A 17,304-nucleotide genomic window follows, 5' to 3' on the forward strand; every position below is an offset into this window, starting at 1 on the left:
TATAATTTTAAAACTAAAAAATTCTTGCCCGAGGGTGACAAGCTCCTAACATTCGTAGAAATGATCACCTTTATTTGATCTGATTTTGCAAAATAACTAACATTTACTTTTAAATCGAACCCCTGGGCAGCGTATTTATGTTTCGCAGAAAATGCAAGAGGTGACACCAAACGGTCGACAGACTGTGGCGGTCGGTCGATAAGATATCAATAAATTAATATCAGGTGTTCCTGTTTGCTCACTGTTATTAACAGCTCATCTAATGTTAAAGTCATTGTGGCTGTTATACTCGCTGTTATTGTTAACTCAGAAGAAGAAGAAGTAGGAACTACGAAAGTGCGTTATTTCATTTTTATACCATTTAATTTAATTAGAAATATAAGTAACTCAACAATATGAGTGTGTGAAATTTATATAAAATAAAAAACTAACAAAAGCCCCACGGCAAAGCGTGTAAATGGCAAAAAAATTGACGTGAAATATATAACTGCCAACAACAACAACCAGCAGCAGCGAACAGCGACCAGTACGCCAACAACAACAACAGCAGCAGCAAAGCAGCAGCAACAACAACGCAATTGTGATAGACAAAGAAATAGATTAAGAAGGGGGAGAACGACACAGCAAAAAGCCCACTAAAAACCCCAAAACAAAAACAAAACGCAACATATTTAAATATTAAGCATATCGTGCGAGTATTTGGGCAAATTTTACACATTGATTTTTTTTTATACGCAACGAAAATAGCAAATGAAGGAAGACGAATAAAAGCAGTTCGAGAAAACCAAGCAAAAGCAATGCGATAAAAAATAAATAAGAATATAAGAAAAAAGAAAAACGAAAAAACGCTGGCGTTGACGTTGACGCCGCGTGAGAAGAGAAGAAAAAGGTGCAGAAGGAGAAGCCAAAGCTGGGGACCAGCAGCTTTTGTTTTGAACTGCGACTCCAGCGTCGCTGCTGCTGCTGCTGCTGAGACACACATACACACGCGCACAGACACAGACACACATAGTCACAGCTGATGTCAAATCATTTGCAACGTTCGTGTTCGTGCGCGTTTACAATTGATTAAAACCAAAACACAAACGGGCTCCACAAACAAACAAACAAACACATACACACATATATAAACGCGCGCCATTGTGATTGAAATTGATTAAAGATTACAAGGTAAGTGCGAGTGGCAGCCACATAGTTTTAATTAAGCCTCATAGTTGTAGTTCATAAAACAAGCATACGCACAGACACACACACGCTTACTTACACAAACAAAGAAATTGTCGATGACGCCCTTTTTACTGCATAAATTTCGAATGGCCGCCCACAACCCTCCCCCCCCCTGCCCACTCCCACAAAGCTGCCCGTTGCCGTTGCCATTCCCATTCTCTCTTTAGCCAAATGCAGCTCTGCACCTGCTGCCATTTTCTTTTTGAACGTCAGGCAACCCTTGTTGTGCTGTAGTGTTGTTGCTGTTATTATTATTATAATATTGTTAATGTTGTCAGTCAGTCAGTTAGTCGTTGGTGTGCGTCAGTCGTTTCGAGCCAAATTACAAATAATTGCAACAATTTACATATTTTAAGTGTAGTGCATTTTTAAATTAGTTTTCGCAGAAATTATAACGTTGTCTATTGCAACTGTCATTTTGTTGCTCTCTCTTGTGTCTCTGCTTATTCTCAATTTAATTATTTTTTTTTGTGTTGTGTTTGTGTGTTGCTATATGTACATATGTACGTATGTACGCAAGCCCAAAACATTGAGTATGTAGACAAAATGCAACGTAATGGAAAATAACAAAGTGCAGGCCAAAACAATACACAAACACGCACGCACATGCAAGCACACACATGCAGACGTATTGTGGTGTTGGTTGTGGACAGTGCTGCCAACTGAGCGACAAATTTATCTTATGTACATCAATTGCATGTTGTTATTGTTGTTGCTGTCTCTGTTACTGCAATGTTAATGTGGTGTGATCAAGCATCAGCTGTTCATTCCACAACAGCTGAGCGTCGGCCTCAAAACAAGCTTTATTTATATTTTCGGTAAATTTTAGCAGACTGACTGGCATATATGTACAACCATGTGTATATATCGTGTCTCTCCGTTTCTTACTTGCTTATCGCACTTTACTTTTCACATTGCCTTGAAGTTTTGCAAACTATGACAGCGTAAATGGGATCTACTTAATTAATTTACACTGTTATGTGCATGCATACAAAATGTGTGTTTGTACGTATTTATGAATATTACCAACAACAATTACAATATTTACTAACCTACTTTATTTAGCAGCAGGACAATAACAAAAGCACGTATAAAATTCAATGTGACATTCCTAATTAATGACTACTTACGCATGTGTGTATGTGTGTGTGTGTGTGTGTGTTCCCTCTCATCTTCTTTAACAACTCATGAAAGTGTTTTTGTGTTGTTGTTTTTGCCCTCCTGCAACGACAATGGGCTGATAAACGCTGACGTCGTCGTCGACGTTGGCGTCGACGCTGCGGCTTCTCTGTTATTGTTGTGGATAACATGAAATGTAATCAGTTAGCAGTCTGTAAAAGATGCTGCCAAATGACCCTAACAAAACAAAGTTCAGGGCAGTCTGCATAGTCGCCCCACCCCCTGTAGCTGTTATCTCCTGTTTATACAGCAAACTTGATTTATATGCTTTAATTACACTGCATGTCTCAGGTACATACATATTTTAGTACATACTGTTATATATGTATGTACCATGGTCTTTGTACTTAATTGCGTTGATAAGCTCTTATCGATTGGACAACGTGCGACGATCTTACATTTCATTGATGAGTAATCAAAAGTTAATGCTGTCATTTACCGCTGCACTTGCTATTTCATTAAACATCGTAAGAATATTAAACCGGTTTAGATAACTGTTAAATGTTTTCTTCATCTGTAATTTCTGGGTTTCTTTGTAATTTCGAAGAATTTATTATTTAAACATGTGTCTATTTTACAAGAGATCGTCGCGGCAAATCTTAGAAAAGTGATGCGTTTTTCCCGAAAATTAGGTAAAAAAGAAAAGGGCAATACCAAAGCGAAGGTATACGGGACGGAGCAGGTAATCTGAACGTAAATCCATCTCCCTTTCACACCGCTCTTTTCCAGTCTAGCTGTCGCTCTTTAACATGCATACATTTAAATTGAGGGATCGTGAGAGGATAGCACACGTGTATCATTGCTCTTAACGCAAGCGTCGGCGGCGACAGCGACATCGACGACGACTGCGACAGCGAACTCGTCTGTTGTGGTTGTCAGTTATATTCGTTCCGCCTGAATGTCTAGACGTTGTTATTTTTTGTTAACTAAGGTGCGTTGATAATAATATTCTTGATATAGTTGTGCGCGTGTGCGATTTACATACATATGTATGTACTTATAAGCGAGTCCGGTGCTATTTTTGAATTACCTTCTTATCGCGCTACATCATTGTTTGTACGAAAGCCAAAGTTTGCCAGACAAATTGTAAACAATATGCAGTAGTGTGTGCATGTAAAAATACAAGTTGAATAAACAGCAAAAACAACAACTATAGTTACTCTTTATTGCGACTTTAAAACGTTCGGTTCAGTCATTAACATTTTGAGCCGCTGTTCGCCCCCAACAGCGCCACAATGTCTAATCTAGCCGTCATGTTAGCTAGCGTTAACAGTGAATCACTTAGCAGCGACTGTTAATTTTATAACTCCCACGTGCTCCCTTTATTACATTAATTATATTATTCTTTTAATGTTAATGATATCGTGTTGAATTACATCGCCTATATAAACACTCTGCTAAAACAACGCAAGTGGCAACATATAAACACTTGGAATACAAGTGTTGCAAGTCAAAACGACTTTGGTTTTTAATCAGAACTAGTTATCTTATTAACTTGGTAGCTGTGAATTTAAATCCCTGTTGTACTGCGCTACTGTTACTATAACATTTTGTTTATGTTTGTATTACAGCCTCTGAACGCTAGGTGGCGGCACAGCACAGTCACAAAGACATAAGAGAAGATTAAAAGCCTTAGCACTGCCAAACAAAAAGAAAAGTTAAGAATTAAGCGAAAAAGATACAGTTAAGGAGGAGGAGGAGGAGGAGCAGCTGAGCGGTCAACCAAACTGCAGCTCCATGATGCTGTACGTATTCCATGTGGACGTCGGTCGCATGCTGAGCTTCGACATGACCGTCGCTCTGTCGTCGGTGGAGAATCTAAAGGAGACGATTCATCGCCTGCATGGGATACCCGCCTCCAATATTGTGCTTCTGGTGAGCGGCGGCGAGATGTTGACACACTCCACACAGGTATCCTGCTATTCGGCGGGCACAGACACGAATCCCATTTACATGTTTCTCACCGGCGATGAGCGACTGGCTCCGACGATAGCCAGCGGTGGTTCCAGTGATTTGTCGGATGCAGAGTTGCGTCGCCAGGTGGATGAGAGTCACAGATTGCCCGCCGTGCTGGATACAGTGCGTCAGCGGGCACAGCTGGCGCAGCACATGCGTGAGCTGGGCAGGAAGGAGGAACAGCTGTGCGAACGTCTTGTCCACGAGCAGCACTTGCAGCAACAGGGCTGGTCCGCGGTAGTGGCCAACATGGAGGATCTGACCAATGAGTTTGTCGAGCGTTTCCACAACTTTTGCCACGCCTTCGACCGGCATCTGCTACAGCGGGAGAGCTACCTGGAGCTGTTGCGTAACTTTGTCGATGATCTCACCCAACTGTCGCGCATTCCCATATTGCCCGCATTGATGGCACATGCGGAGGGCGATTTCCATGGCTTTGATGAGTTGCTGGAGAATGATAGCGAAGGTGTGGTGGAGCAACTGCAGCCGGAAACTGAGACGGAGACAGTGACAGAGCCTGGCGACGGCAGCGTGGAGAAGAGCAGCAGCAGCACATCGCCCAACAAGAAGCTCAAAATGGGTCACGAACGGGAGGAACTGCATCAGCTAGAGGATGAGCAGCCGCCTAAGCAGACGCCACAGCCTCCGCCGCAGCAGAAGGAGTATCAGCTCAATCTGCTGCAGTGGATCAGCTCCAAGGGTAACCATGCGGCATTGCAGCAGATGTGCGATGAATGCGTTCAGGGATTGGACACGTTCTCCCAGGAGATCTATGAGAAGCTGAAGCAGGAGGTGCAGAACATCATTAAGCTGGCCAAGCAGAGCGATGTCAAGGAGATCAAGGGACTCAGCGATCGTTTGTATCGTCTGGATGAGTTCAAGTACAAGATACAGAAAATGGTGCAGGATCAGAGGGAGCAGGCGACCGCCTTGCAACAGAATGAGGCACGTGCCTTGAATCTACGGGACAATTCCGTGCTGCCCGATCTGTGCCTCTCCCATCGTTCCCAGCTCCAAGTGATGCTCGAGAATCATCTGAAGATCCGTGAATATTGTCGCTGCATTGCCAACTCAAAGGAGGAGCTCGGACGCAATCTTCATGCACGTCTGCATCGTGTCGTTTGGATTGAGAATGGAATGAGTGATTTCGATAATCGTCTGCTCTTCTATCTCCGCTGTCTGCGTCGTGCCGAGCGCCACATCAACATTATCGAGCAGATCCATCGTGCTCCCAGCACCTATGTGGCGGCCGTTACGGAGGTTGTGCGTCGCAAGATCTTCTCGGATGAGTTTCGATTGTGGGCATCCCGTTTGTCCGTCGACTTTGATCGCATCCATGGCGAGGAACTGCAGCGTCGCCGGCTCTTCAACGCCAGCTTCGATGGACACTTTCTGAACATCCTATTTCCGGGCATGGCCGACATGCCGCCCACGTTCGCCAACGAGCATCCCGAGCTGAGCTTCGACACCCGTCTGCCTCAACTCAGTCAATCCGACCTGGAGCTGCTCTCCACTCAGCTGCCGGAGTTGGCCACGCAGCTCCAATTGCCGGATATGGCGCCTGTTCTGCAGTTCTTTGTGCAGCGGCGAAAGTCATTGGCACGACAGGATTGCCAGGATCAGGACCGAGACCGGGATCAGGGAGAGAAGCAGGAGTTGGTTGTTGCAAACAAACAAAGTGTCAGCACATCCACCAGCTTGAGTGTGGCGCAAATGGCCAGGAGCACGGAAACGGAACAGCTACTGATGCTCAGCGCCAGCACACTGACGGATGAGAACGCTGGGAGCGTGGAGAGATTGCGTGAGGCATTGCAGAGCATGTCCAAGCTGGCATTGCAGTGCCTGGCCATGGCCCGTTCCAATCTAAGCAGTCTGCGCAGCGAGTTGGTCGCCAACTACCAGGATGAGCTGCAGTCAGAGCTTCAGTTGCTGCAGGACAAATGGCAAGTGTTGCGAATGCAGAACGAGCAGCGTGAGCAACAGCAGGCGGATCAGTTGGAGCAACTGCGTCAGCAGCTGTTGGCAGCCGAACAGGACAAAGTCACAGCTGTTGCACAGACACGCGAGCAGCTGATCCATGAGCACAAAACCGAACTGGAATCGCTGCGTTGTCGATTCAAGCTAATGACCTCCATGGAGCGTTCACCCTCGGACAGCAGCCTGGAGAAATTGGAGCGGCCGACGAGCAGTGCCAGTGTCGCCAGCCTGGATGTGGAGCAGTTGTTGGCGCAGCAGCGTCTGGATATGCTGGCCCAACGGGAACGTGCCGTTAATGAAGCCGTTGAAGCCGAACGCTCTTTGTGGCAATCGCGACAATTGCCGAACTCAGAATCTGTGATGGCCAACGTGTCCATATTAAAGGACATGCTGGAGGATAAGGAGCGGCAGCTGGACATGCTGCGCGAACAGAATTCCATGCTCGTCCAGGAGAGCTACCAGCTGAAGACGCGCCTCGATCTTCTCACCAATGAGGATGGCAACAGCTGGTTAAAGGAGAAGATCGACTATCTGAACCGCGACAAGTGCCGCCTCGAGGAGGAGCTCAACATGGAGAAGAGCAAGCGCATTGAAATGGAGACCAGTGTCGCCGCACTGAGAAAGTAAGAGAACTTTCTTCGGACTTACATATTTACTTGTCTTATTTATCTCTCTCTTTCCGTTTGCAGTTCCACTTACGAGGCTGTTGGCGGCACCATGACACGCTCCAGGTCGAGTGGTGGCGCCTCATCGAATCATCGTTTCATCACGCTTGAGAACTGCGCCAAGGGAGATTTAGTATTTGTCGTGTGGAGCATGCGACATGGCCAGTTTATGGTGGTGCAGGATTCACTCACCCTGTACTTTGTCCATGCTGACAGTCTGGCAGCATTGCAGCTAACGGCCCCTCCTCCCGCTCCTCCTCCATCTGCACCTCCTCTAGCCGCCAACGAGGCACCGTTAGCTGTCATCGAGCTGAATCAGATACCGCTGCCCTACTACGCCATCGGGCGTGTCATCGACAAGGAATACTGCCAGGCGAGAAAGGTGAGTTCCTGGAATATCTGTTGCAAGTGCAAGACAGCTAATTATTTGATTAATTCCAACAGGATGAGAACCGCTATCGCGTCAGCAAGGGATCCAAGTTCTATCGCATCAAATTGGCGCCGTTGGCCTCACGAAATCCGCTGCGTCGCGAGCGTTTGGAATGTAAGTGAGTGAGAGCGCTGCTTAACAGTTACTAGCTTCATCTGGAGTAGATTTGAATGTAGATGTAGATTCTCCTGAAACTGAAATTAACTTTGAAATGATCCGTTGCCAGTTCCGTATCGCTAACAGTTGAAATAGGTGATTCTCTGTAAGCTTACTGTTAAATAACAGCTGTTCATTTACATAATACCTATGTAACATTGTTCATTTACAGTTTTTAATTTACACAACTAGCCTTAAATCTAACTCAATCCTTTAAGAACTGATATTAACTTTAAAATGAGTAGCATTAAAAGTTGAAGTAGATGCTTTTCTGATCAATTACTGTTAACTAACTGTTGTAAATCTATTTCTGTTAGTAACTGTTAGCTAACCGCTGTAAAAACTGTTACATTTCATTCAACTTATAGATGTTATTCTCTTTTAGCAAGCGGCTCGGCCGGCTTTATTAACCGCTCGCAGCTGGCGACGGCAGCTCGGGAAGCAGTGGATGCTTCAATGGTGTCTGGGGCGGCGAGCATTGGCGGCAGCAGCGTCTATCAGAGTTTTAAGGAACGCACAGTGAGCATCAGCAGCGTTAACGAGGAGGAGGATGAGTCGACCTCACTGCTAAGTGAGCGGTGTCGCTACATTAGCGTTAGCGAAGAGGATGAATTGCTGGCGCTTGCTGCTGGCAGTGACGGCAGCGCAGAAACAACAATCACAACAACAAACGCAGCAGCAGCAACAATAACAACAACGGCGGAAGCTGGAGCAACACAAGCAGCAACAACAACAATAACAGAAGCGGCAGCAGCAACGGCAGCAACTCAAGCACAGTCTGTGATAACAGAGCAGCCAACGGCAACAAGAAAACTGAAGTTGGATCTACTGTTGGCCTCTGCTGATATAATAATACAACCCTTAATACAACAAAAACCACAACAACAACAAGAAGAACAAGAGAAGGAGAAGTTGAAGGATGGAAAAAATTCGGAAGCTGTGGCAAATACCAGAACAACAACAACGATAACCACAAATGAACCCAAACTACAATCGGATAGAAATCCAAGTAAACTGGACGATCAGCCAGTTAATATCTATGTAGCCACTACTTCAACAACCTCGCCAATAACAACAACAGCAACAGCAGCTGATGTTGTTGAGGCAATTGTGAGCACAGGAACGGCAACAATTAGCGAGGATTCCGATGAGTATCGCTCGCTAGAGGGCAAGGATGAAGCCGATTTTCCCATTTCCGAATAGTGTACGAGAATCGCAAGAGTTATTATCTATAGCTATAAAGTATGTGCTGAAATTACAGCATCGCGAAATCGTGTTTATCTAGGCTAACACTCTTACTATTTATATAGGACCGATCCCAATCCATAAACCCTTCCCATTTTAACAAATAAGCCACAGAAGAGTCGACGGCAACACACACACACACCCTCAAACATACACATACTCATACACTCACAAATACATACAGCACATTAAGATGAAAGTTATATACTTAAATAATTTAATGTTTACAAATTTAGCAAAGATAAACAATTGCAAAAACAAAAAAAATTAACAGCTAACGTTCTAATGTAGTTTGTCTATAGTCTATAATAATCTTATATCAGATCTGTAAATGAGTTCGATAAAAGTCCAACACGTACACTCTCTTACACACACATTTTTTATTTCAAATAAAAATGACCACAAAATATGAAATAATCAAATTAATTAGTTTTCTGTTAAAGCAAAAATAAAAAGAAAAAACAAAACAAAAATTGTATATTTTGAAATTCTCTTTTTACTTTTTAGTGCCAAGAAATTGTTTCCAATTTTTTTTTGATTACTTTAGCAAGTAAATGATTATAAAAAAATTAACAAGTAAATTGTATATTTTTTATAGAAATTTTCACTACTCAGAAAAATACACTTTCACACACAACACGTTTTTTGCACACCCCACCCAATACACAAAAAAAAAACCAGTAGATTTCATTTTTTGGGGTCGGAGGCGTAGCCCCGCCTATTGAACACTTATGCTCAGCTCTCACACTCAATTTAAATCCTTTCTTGATTTCTGTGTAAATACTAAACGACGAATATTTTGCCTTTCGTATCTTAAAGAAAAAAAACAAAAAAAAAACACACACAAAACAAAGAACTTTAGTAACACAAGATGATACAAATTAAAAAAAATCAACTGCGTGAAATAAATAAAATAAATAATTAAAGAAAAAATGCTTAATTAAATCAAAGCGAAATTTGTAAATAGACAAAACAGAAAACCAACTAAATTTTACTTTAAAAAATTTAAAATTTAAATGCAAAAATTAAATAAACGAAGATGTAACAACAAATTGTCAAGCATACAACAAAACGTGTAAAAGCGAAAATCAAATAAAAAAAAATTGTAAACATATTGAAAATTCATTTAATCAACTGATATATTTAATGATGAATATATAACCATATTACCTACGTATTATAATTGTACGCAAATCCTTGTAATTGGTAAGTCTAAGATATTTGTATAAACAAATGGTTTTCAAAGTATTAAGTATTAAACATGATTCTGAGAGGTTTAATTTTTTTTGTAAAAAATCATGCCAAATTGGATAAAAATTTTGACTTGTAATGTTGCTAATGGTAGAGTTTGACCAACTTCAAACTTTAATAGCTTAGTCAAAAGTGAACCGATTTTCAAATGGAATATCATTTTGATCATGGTTTAGCCTCTTTATTCGTTCTGCATTTAAATTTTGTTAATTTAGAAAATTTAATAATTTTCGACCACCATCGCAAAGATCGATATCGATGGTAAGGGTACCCCCTTGGAATTTTCGAAAATTCAAAATTTTAAATCTCAAGTTTTTACTTTTAATCGACTCCTTACATCGTAATTAGTATAAAACAACACATTAAACTTGATTCTGAGAGGTTTCATTTTTTTGTAAAAAATCATGCCAAATTGGATAAAAATTTTGACTTGTAATGTTGCTAATGGTAGAGTCTGACCAACTTCAAACTTTCATAACTTTGCCCACGGTGAACCGATTTTCAAATGGAATATCATTTTAATCATGGTTTAGCCTCTTAATCCATTCTGCATTTAAGTTTTTTTAATTTAGAAAATTTCATATTTTTCGACCACCATCGCCAAGACTTGATATCGATGCTATGGGTACCCCCTTGGAATTTTCGAAAATTCAAAATTATAAATTTCAAGTGTTCACTTACAATTGTAGTAGTAGACGAAGAACATAAGAGAGCAGGACTCCGGACATGACAGGAACGCATGGAGGCAAATTGCGCATCAGGCCATGTCCCAATATTGTCTTCGAGCCATATAATAATAATGTAAGTTGCATGTCTTTAAGTAAACCCACATACCACAACTTGATTAGCTATTAAAAAAAATTTTTAAAAATGCATTCTTTAATGTATACAAAATAATTTATTAATTTAATAATTATAAGCTTACGTTTTAATAATAATGTAAGTACGAGTATATAGTATAATAATTATATAGTTATTTATAGGTAGATAATTAAGTAATATTTGCATATTTTGGGCTCACAAGTTTGTTCTCATAGTACGACAAAGACGTGGTCTGACAAATCGCAAATTACACTAGACCACAACACTACCTACACTATCCGACACGATTGCGATATGAGATACCTCTTAATAAGCTAATAATTATATGAGTTGAAAAATAAATTGCACATTTGCCAAGGCTTATTGGCAATGCTTTTCACACGAAACACCTGCCCGCCCACAAACACGTCTGATGAAGGGGCGTGGCTAGCGTGCCATCAAAAAAGCTTTACCTAAATATATATGATAAAAGGTAAGTACAAGCATAATATTAAATACATACATAATTACATATATCGAATGCAATTGCCGCATCAGTCTCCGTTATAGAAAAGTCGATTATATTTACTCATATGCTTATCTATAACTAATTAGGCTCAAAAATATAATGAATGCAACTGCATTTGTTCTATTGATTGCATATACACTTACATATGGATCTTAAGACTGTCTCGTTCAGTTTGGTAACACAATCTACATATATTGTTTATTGAAAAAAATAAATCATTAAATTTAGTAGTACAATTGGGCAGCAGTGAATGTTCTTTTCAATTTAAGTTTTATCGGTCTGTCCTTATTAGCAGTTGATTATCTTTATGTACATACCAGTTAAGGAAAATAGTTAAATAAATTAAATAGGCCCTGTCCAATCGTTATTGCAGTACTAATTATTTACTTATTTAGTCACATTTGCGACTAAGTAAACTTGAGTTAAAATTGATGTTGTGGCTGTTAGTGTATTGCCAGTTCGGTTTTGCTGAATTAAATTGTTTTTTTTTCGCTATCCGCTTTACTAATGAGTTTGTGCATATCTGTAGCTCCTTCCCCCTCTAACAACCCCTACACTATCCCCATAATCCTCTCCACATATCATGCGATAACTGCGAACATTGCGGAGTCTGTGCACGACTAGTGAATGGCTCTTGACTGTGGCTGTGGCTGTGGTTGTGGCTCAAACTGTAGTTGCATCCTACGCTTGGCTGGTTACATGGCTACAACTTGATTTGGGCTCTAAAATAATTAAGCGTTAAATATGCTCCAGTTATTAATTGCCAACAGCTGTAGACACCTCTTAAGTTTCCCTCTGGTTTTTCTACCTCACAATATTCCACACTTTTTTAGTACAATTTTGCGCTTTCGCGCCGCACTTGAACCGCTGCCCTTTTTGGCGGGACGAAGGACAATGGTGCCGCTGCTGGACTTGGTAAAGGTCGGACTAAAGGCGCTGATTGTGGGCGTGCTGCTGTAGGGCGGATGCGTTGCATGCTGCTGACTGTTGTTGCCACCAGTGGCCTGATCGTAGCTCTGCGTCATCAGCTGATGACATTTGGTGGCCAAATAGCGAAACACCGACGCCACATTGATATCCTCCTTGACAGAGGTGCGTATTAGGCGACAGTTGAGCATTTTGGCCAGCGTTTCCACTTCATCCGCACTGACCACCGCTTGTTCGATCAGATCGATCTTGTTCTGCACTATCACTGTGGGTATCTCATTGCACTCGTTCTCCACTTTGCGCTTCCATTCCTTGATGGCATCGAACGATGCCCGATCTGTCGTTGAAAAAACCAGCACTGAGGCCTGTGCTCCCCGATAATATGCCTTCGTAATGCAGTCGAATTCCTCCTGACCCGCCGTATCCCATAGCATTATGCGCACATCCTCGCCATCGATCTCGATTTGTCGTTCCAGAAAATCAACGCCTATGGTCTTCTTGTAGTCCTTCGTGAAAATGCCTTTGCAGTAGCGCTGGATCATTGAGGACTTGCCAACGCCTCCGTTTCCCACAATGACCTGAAAAGGTAAAATAATAGTTTACGTTAAAATATATCTTAAATGGATTGATTTCTTTTAATTTATTGCAAAAACCATAAAATGTATATTTTTAAGTTTTGGATAAGTTGGAATAACTCAGAATATGTAAGATGAAGGAATTTATAAACACAGTACATATTAAAATGCATCCATTTAAAAATCCGACTAACACTCTAGAACAGCCCCAGACATAACAGGAGATGTCGCTCCTATAAATTATGATCTCGAGAAAACTGCCCAAATTTATATATGTTTTTATCTTTTAATCAATTCAGTTGCTTTAGGTAATTTCTTCAGTTAAAGTATATCTTCATCTTGGCTTTAAAAAAAAACTGATAATACATACATATAGGAAGTCTGCAATTAATTTGAATCTCCGCAGGTGCAAGCGTTTAACTATTCAACTTTCATAAGTTATTTTCTTTGACTTAATCCTCATATGGCAGGCTTGTTTGTGAGTCTAACATTGTAGTCCTAATTTCACAGAATTCTGCAGAAAAAAAGAACCGTTCCAAATGCGACCAGGTAAACGATCAGTGATTGTTCTGACTGTCTATTAGCGAGTAGCTGCTGCATAGCATGTGGTTATTATTTAACGCTTATCCACAGCACATCCGATATGATCTTTCCATGCATGTACGAGTATATCATGTACACCATGTATCCCCATGCAGCCCATTCAAATGGCTCGTGACAGGTAGTGAAAACAGGTGGAGAAGATCTTCTCAGTATTGAAGTAGCTATAGTGAATGGTGTGAGTTGGATAACTTACCACCTTAATGGCCAACTCGATGTCGTCCTCACGCATGCTACTGTAACTGTATTGGGACTGCGAGTGGGACTGTAGAGCAGCTGCAGCCGCGCCACCCGTTGCCGTTGCTGTTTGGATTAATAGACGCATCGGCGGCCGCAACGAACCGCAACCAAAAAGTCGTTTTTGGCAATATCTCCTCAATATGTCTAGTTGGAAAACGCAATCTCTCGTGCTTTTCACTTTCTTCTCCTTGGTTTTTGCGTAATGTCAAGTCAATGCAACTGAAATTCACTTTCTACGCATTGATTTCACCAAAATCGAATACTGAAACTGGAACTGTGGAAAAGAAAAATCAACATCACGAAAAATAGACACAACAAACAATTGTATGCAATAAGTTAACATTAAGTTTTTCTTTCATTTTCACAAAAACCGGTTTATTTCTGTACTTTTTTTTGTTTCGTTTTTCTTTTTCTATATTATCTCTGTTATTTTTTTTTTTTTTTGGATTATTTCTTGATTTCCTGTTTTGGTGCCGCCTCAAATAAGACGCAACTTGAGCCGGTTACGCTTACAGCAGGTGCCTCCAAGAATACACCTCACGATGCGACGGCACACGCATCGCCTCGTCGCACAGTGGTTACCATTAGAATTGGGAATGTGGCAAGATCAGAGGTGAGGAACCTGTGTTCGTAAGTGTGTCTATGTCTGCATGACATTAGCGTGTGTTTATGAATTCTTTTGAAATTTATTATGTTGGGGATTAACTGTCTACGGGGCTTTTGGTGGGCGATTCAGAATTTTTGAGCTGCGTAGGTTTGATTAGCATATGTCATATACTAAACATATGTACATATGTATTTTATGAGAATAGAAATGCAAAAACTGCTTCGTATTGTATCCCCTCAAGTTTTTCAATTTATGCGCTTTTATTGAAATTAATTTTTATATTGTAGTTTAACTGATTTTGTTGCCCTAAAAAAACTTTCAATATTCTATTAGGATTTACATAGGCATAATTAAAAATCTATATAGTAAAACGGTTGCAACATAGTCAAATGCAGATCTGATCCAATGAGTTCGATATTTCGTAAAAAAGTACATACAAATGTAATAATTCATAATATAATAATTTAAAATTATTAAAATTCGCTAGGCCTCTTAAAAATGAATTTTTCTTTTGTTTTGTTTGGACTTAATTGATTTCATTAAAAAATAAACTTTGTGTTTTAACATAAATTTAAAAGAAAAATTGTAGATATTAATAATAAGTATTTCGCTCAAACATAAATAGTGTTTTTTTTTTAATATGAATTGTTTTCTAAGCTCTGGTATAAAATATCTTAAGTGGTCCACATAAATATGAAGTTAAATGCTTCCATAAATTCCATGATTGCGTAGTGTCATTAACCAATCACAAACATTCTCCTCGATCAACTCATCATACAACTATTTGCAGTCTTTCGCGCACTCTCTCTCTCTTTCTCCCTCTGTATCTCATTCTGCATGTGCTAATAACCAATGTCAATTATGTTGGTCACACTGCATTTCCATTTAGATATTTTTCGGCCTTTGAGCTTTTATCACCTTTTGGCATTTTGTTTTGTTCTCTGCAACCCACTGTGCAACATTTGACCGCGCTCTCTTTTGTTGCCTTTCGCTCGTTCTAATTGTGTTGTGACTTTTTCGCTTTTGGGCTACATTCTTCCACACTGTTCTGACGCTGTGCGCTTCGTTTTTGTCTATTGTGTTGATAATTAAGGCCATGGGTTATAGATTTAACTAGTTCAATAATCATACATACACATCGTAATTTACAAGAACAACAACAAGAGTAGTGTCAACGAAGCTTGACATAAAATCCAAATGGATTGCGTGTGTGTGTGTGTATGCATGTGTACCCGCGTGTGGGACGCAAAGAATGAAAAACTGCACGCAGTCGCTGTCGCTACGCTGATTGAGGCAGTCTGCCTACCTGTTTCACCTGTATGTGTGTATGTGTTTGTACAAATTACAAATAATGCACATCATTGCAGTTTTCCACAGTGCTCAGTTTCTTCGTGCTTGGGCTAAATTGTCTAGAATGCGCAATTATTTTGAAATTTGCTCAAACTAATAGATAAGTTTGCTGTTGTTTTGTTGTTGGTGCTGCTGTCGCTGCTGTCGCTGCTGCTGCGGCGCTCGATTGCCGTTTCTTTGCCACTTCCTTCTTGGTACATTGTGTATTGTGGTTGTTCTTTTGTGGAATGTGGATTCTAACTTGTCCATTTAAGTACAGAACGATCCATGCAACTGTGTGAGTGCAGCCAAGCAACAACAATGAGAACAGCAACAAATGCCACTTGTTGTTGTACCTGCTACTGCAGTGGCAACAAAAGCGAAGCGAATTTTCTTGACGTTTGTTTCTGTATGTGTGGAGAATTATGCAAATGCAAGAGCTTCGCTATATGCAGTTGATGATACTGCAACAGCATTTGTTGTTGTTGTTGTCTGTTGCGCTAGTTAAATCAATTATGAGCGCAAATTCCTCATTATTTAAATTAACTTTAAATACTCCACTCGCGCACTAACGGATCTTTTGAAAAGAGCACCTCTGTTCGATGTCTCTTTTTTTTTAGTTGTTCCATATCTTTTTATAGCCCTTTTCTCACACACAAAAAGAGTTGACAGCGCATTGTGTTTGTCGGTGAGAAATTAACAAATATAAGCTAAAATATTAAACAACATATGCGAAAACACGAAACCCACAGATACCAAGTTTGTACGACAGCTAAACCTGATTTAAATAAAACAGCACTTGTTTGAGTTCTCATTGATTGTTAGTAGATTTTGTTATTCACTTCGCTAAGTCACTTCCCGCGTTAAAACGCATTTAAAAAGTTTTTTTTTTAATTGACTCAAGCTGTCGTATAAACTTGGTAAAAGAGACGGAGCTGTAAAACAAAAAAAACACTCATAAGCATCCACAGCAAGAAACTTAAAACAACTCTTGGAGTTCGAAATAACGACAACGCGTGCGAAGCGCATTAATTAATGTTAGCGTTAGTTACTGACTTTGGGCTTTGAACCGTAGTGAAAGTCTCTTCTTCTACACGCACACCCAGAGAGACAACAAAAACGAAGCCACGAATCACGAAGATACTCGGAGCACTAGCGCAACAGAAATATCTGTCATACACACCTGTTGCTCAGCGCGTTTCAGCACAAACTAAACAGCCAAAACTTGGCTTACAACAACTTGGCTATAAGACAAAGCTGGCAAACAAGGCAAAGAATATGAAGAAGAAGCGAGCACCCGGCAGCTACAATTTTGATTTTAATTCATAAATTGTATCTTTTAATGTAACTCGTCAGCATAATTACAGATTTTGTGAACTTATAAGAAATTGGGGTTTTTTATTTTTTTAAATGCATTTATTAAAGATTTTTATTTAAAATAACGTCTCTCAATAATATGAGGACGACTTACAGCACTTAAGCTTGCGAGTGTCAGCGAATGGCATTTTCAATCAGCTGCTCAGTAGCAATCGATAATTCGAGGTGGTCGGCCGATTGTAATACGCTGTTTGCGTTTTGTGGAAATGGTATCCAATTGTTTACTTGGATTT

At 40.5% G+C, this 17,304-nt stretch overlaps 2 protein-coding genes across 5 annotated transcripts; one reads left to right on the forward strand and one right to left on the reverse strand.

Annotated features, from left to right (window-relative positions):
• Positions 1-342: 342 nt before the first annotated feature.
• On the forward strand, positions 343-9,938 carry LOC117789726 (RB1-inducible coiled-coil protein 1). Of its 4 annotated transcripts, none has more exons than XM_034628834.1 (5): positions 343-1,170; positions 3,978-6,962; positions 7,029-7,386; positions 7,449-7,548; positions 7,976-9,938. In XM_034628834.1, the coding sequence occupies exons 2-5, from the start codon at positions 4,144-4,146 to the stop codon at positions 8,791-8,793; spliced, it is 4,095 nt and encodes a 1,364-aa protein (XP_034484725.1). In that variant the 5' UTR covers positions 343-1,170; positions 3,978-4,143; the 3' UTR covers positions 8,794-9,938. The 4 variants fall into 4 exon arrangements, with proteins under 4 accessions (XP_034484725.1, XP_034484729.1, XP_034484726.1 ...); XM_034628838.1 differs by having other exon boundaries at positions 7,449-7,552; positions 7,976-8,070; XM_034628835.1 differs by lacking the exon at positions 343-1,170 and adding an exon at positions 3,185-3,337.
• Positions 9,939-11,038: 1,100 nt separating this feature from the next.
• LOC117790932 (ras-related protein Rab-23) lies at positions 11,039-16,906 on the reverse strand. The gene is made up of 3 exons (XM_034630548.1): positions 16,878-16,906; positions 13,715-14,032; positions 11,039-12,921 (listed from the first exon to the last, which is right to left on the reverse strand). The coding sequence occupies exons 2-3, from the start codon at positions 13,841-13,843 to the stop codon at positions 12,226-12,228; spliced, it is 825 nt and encodes a 274-aa protein (XP_034486439.1). The 5' UTR covers positions 13,844-14,032; positions 16,878-16,906; the 3' UTR covers positions 11,039-12,225.
• Between the last annotated feature and the right edge of the window lie 398 nt (positions 16,907-17,304).

The sequence above is a fragment of the Drosophila innubila genome, assembly GCF_004354385.1.
Source record: "Drosophila innubila isolate TH190305 chromosome 3R unlocalized genomic scaffold, UK_Dinn_1.0 2_E_3R, whole genome shotgun sequence".
Lineage (NCBI taxonomy): Eukaryota > Metazoa > Arthropoda > Insecta > Diptera > Drosophilidae > Drosophila > Drosophila innubila.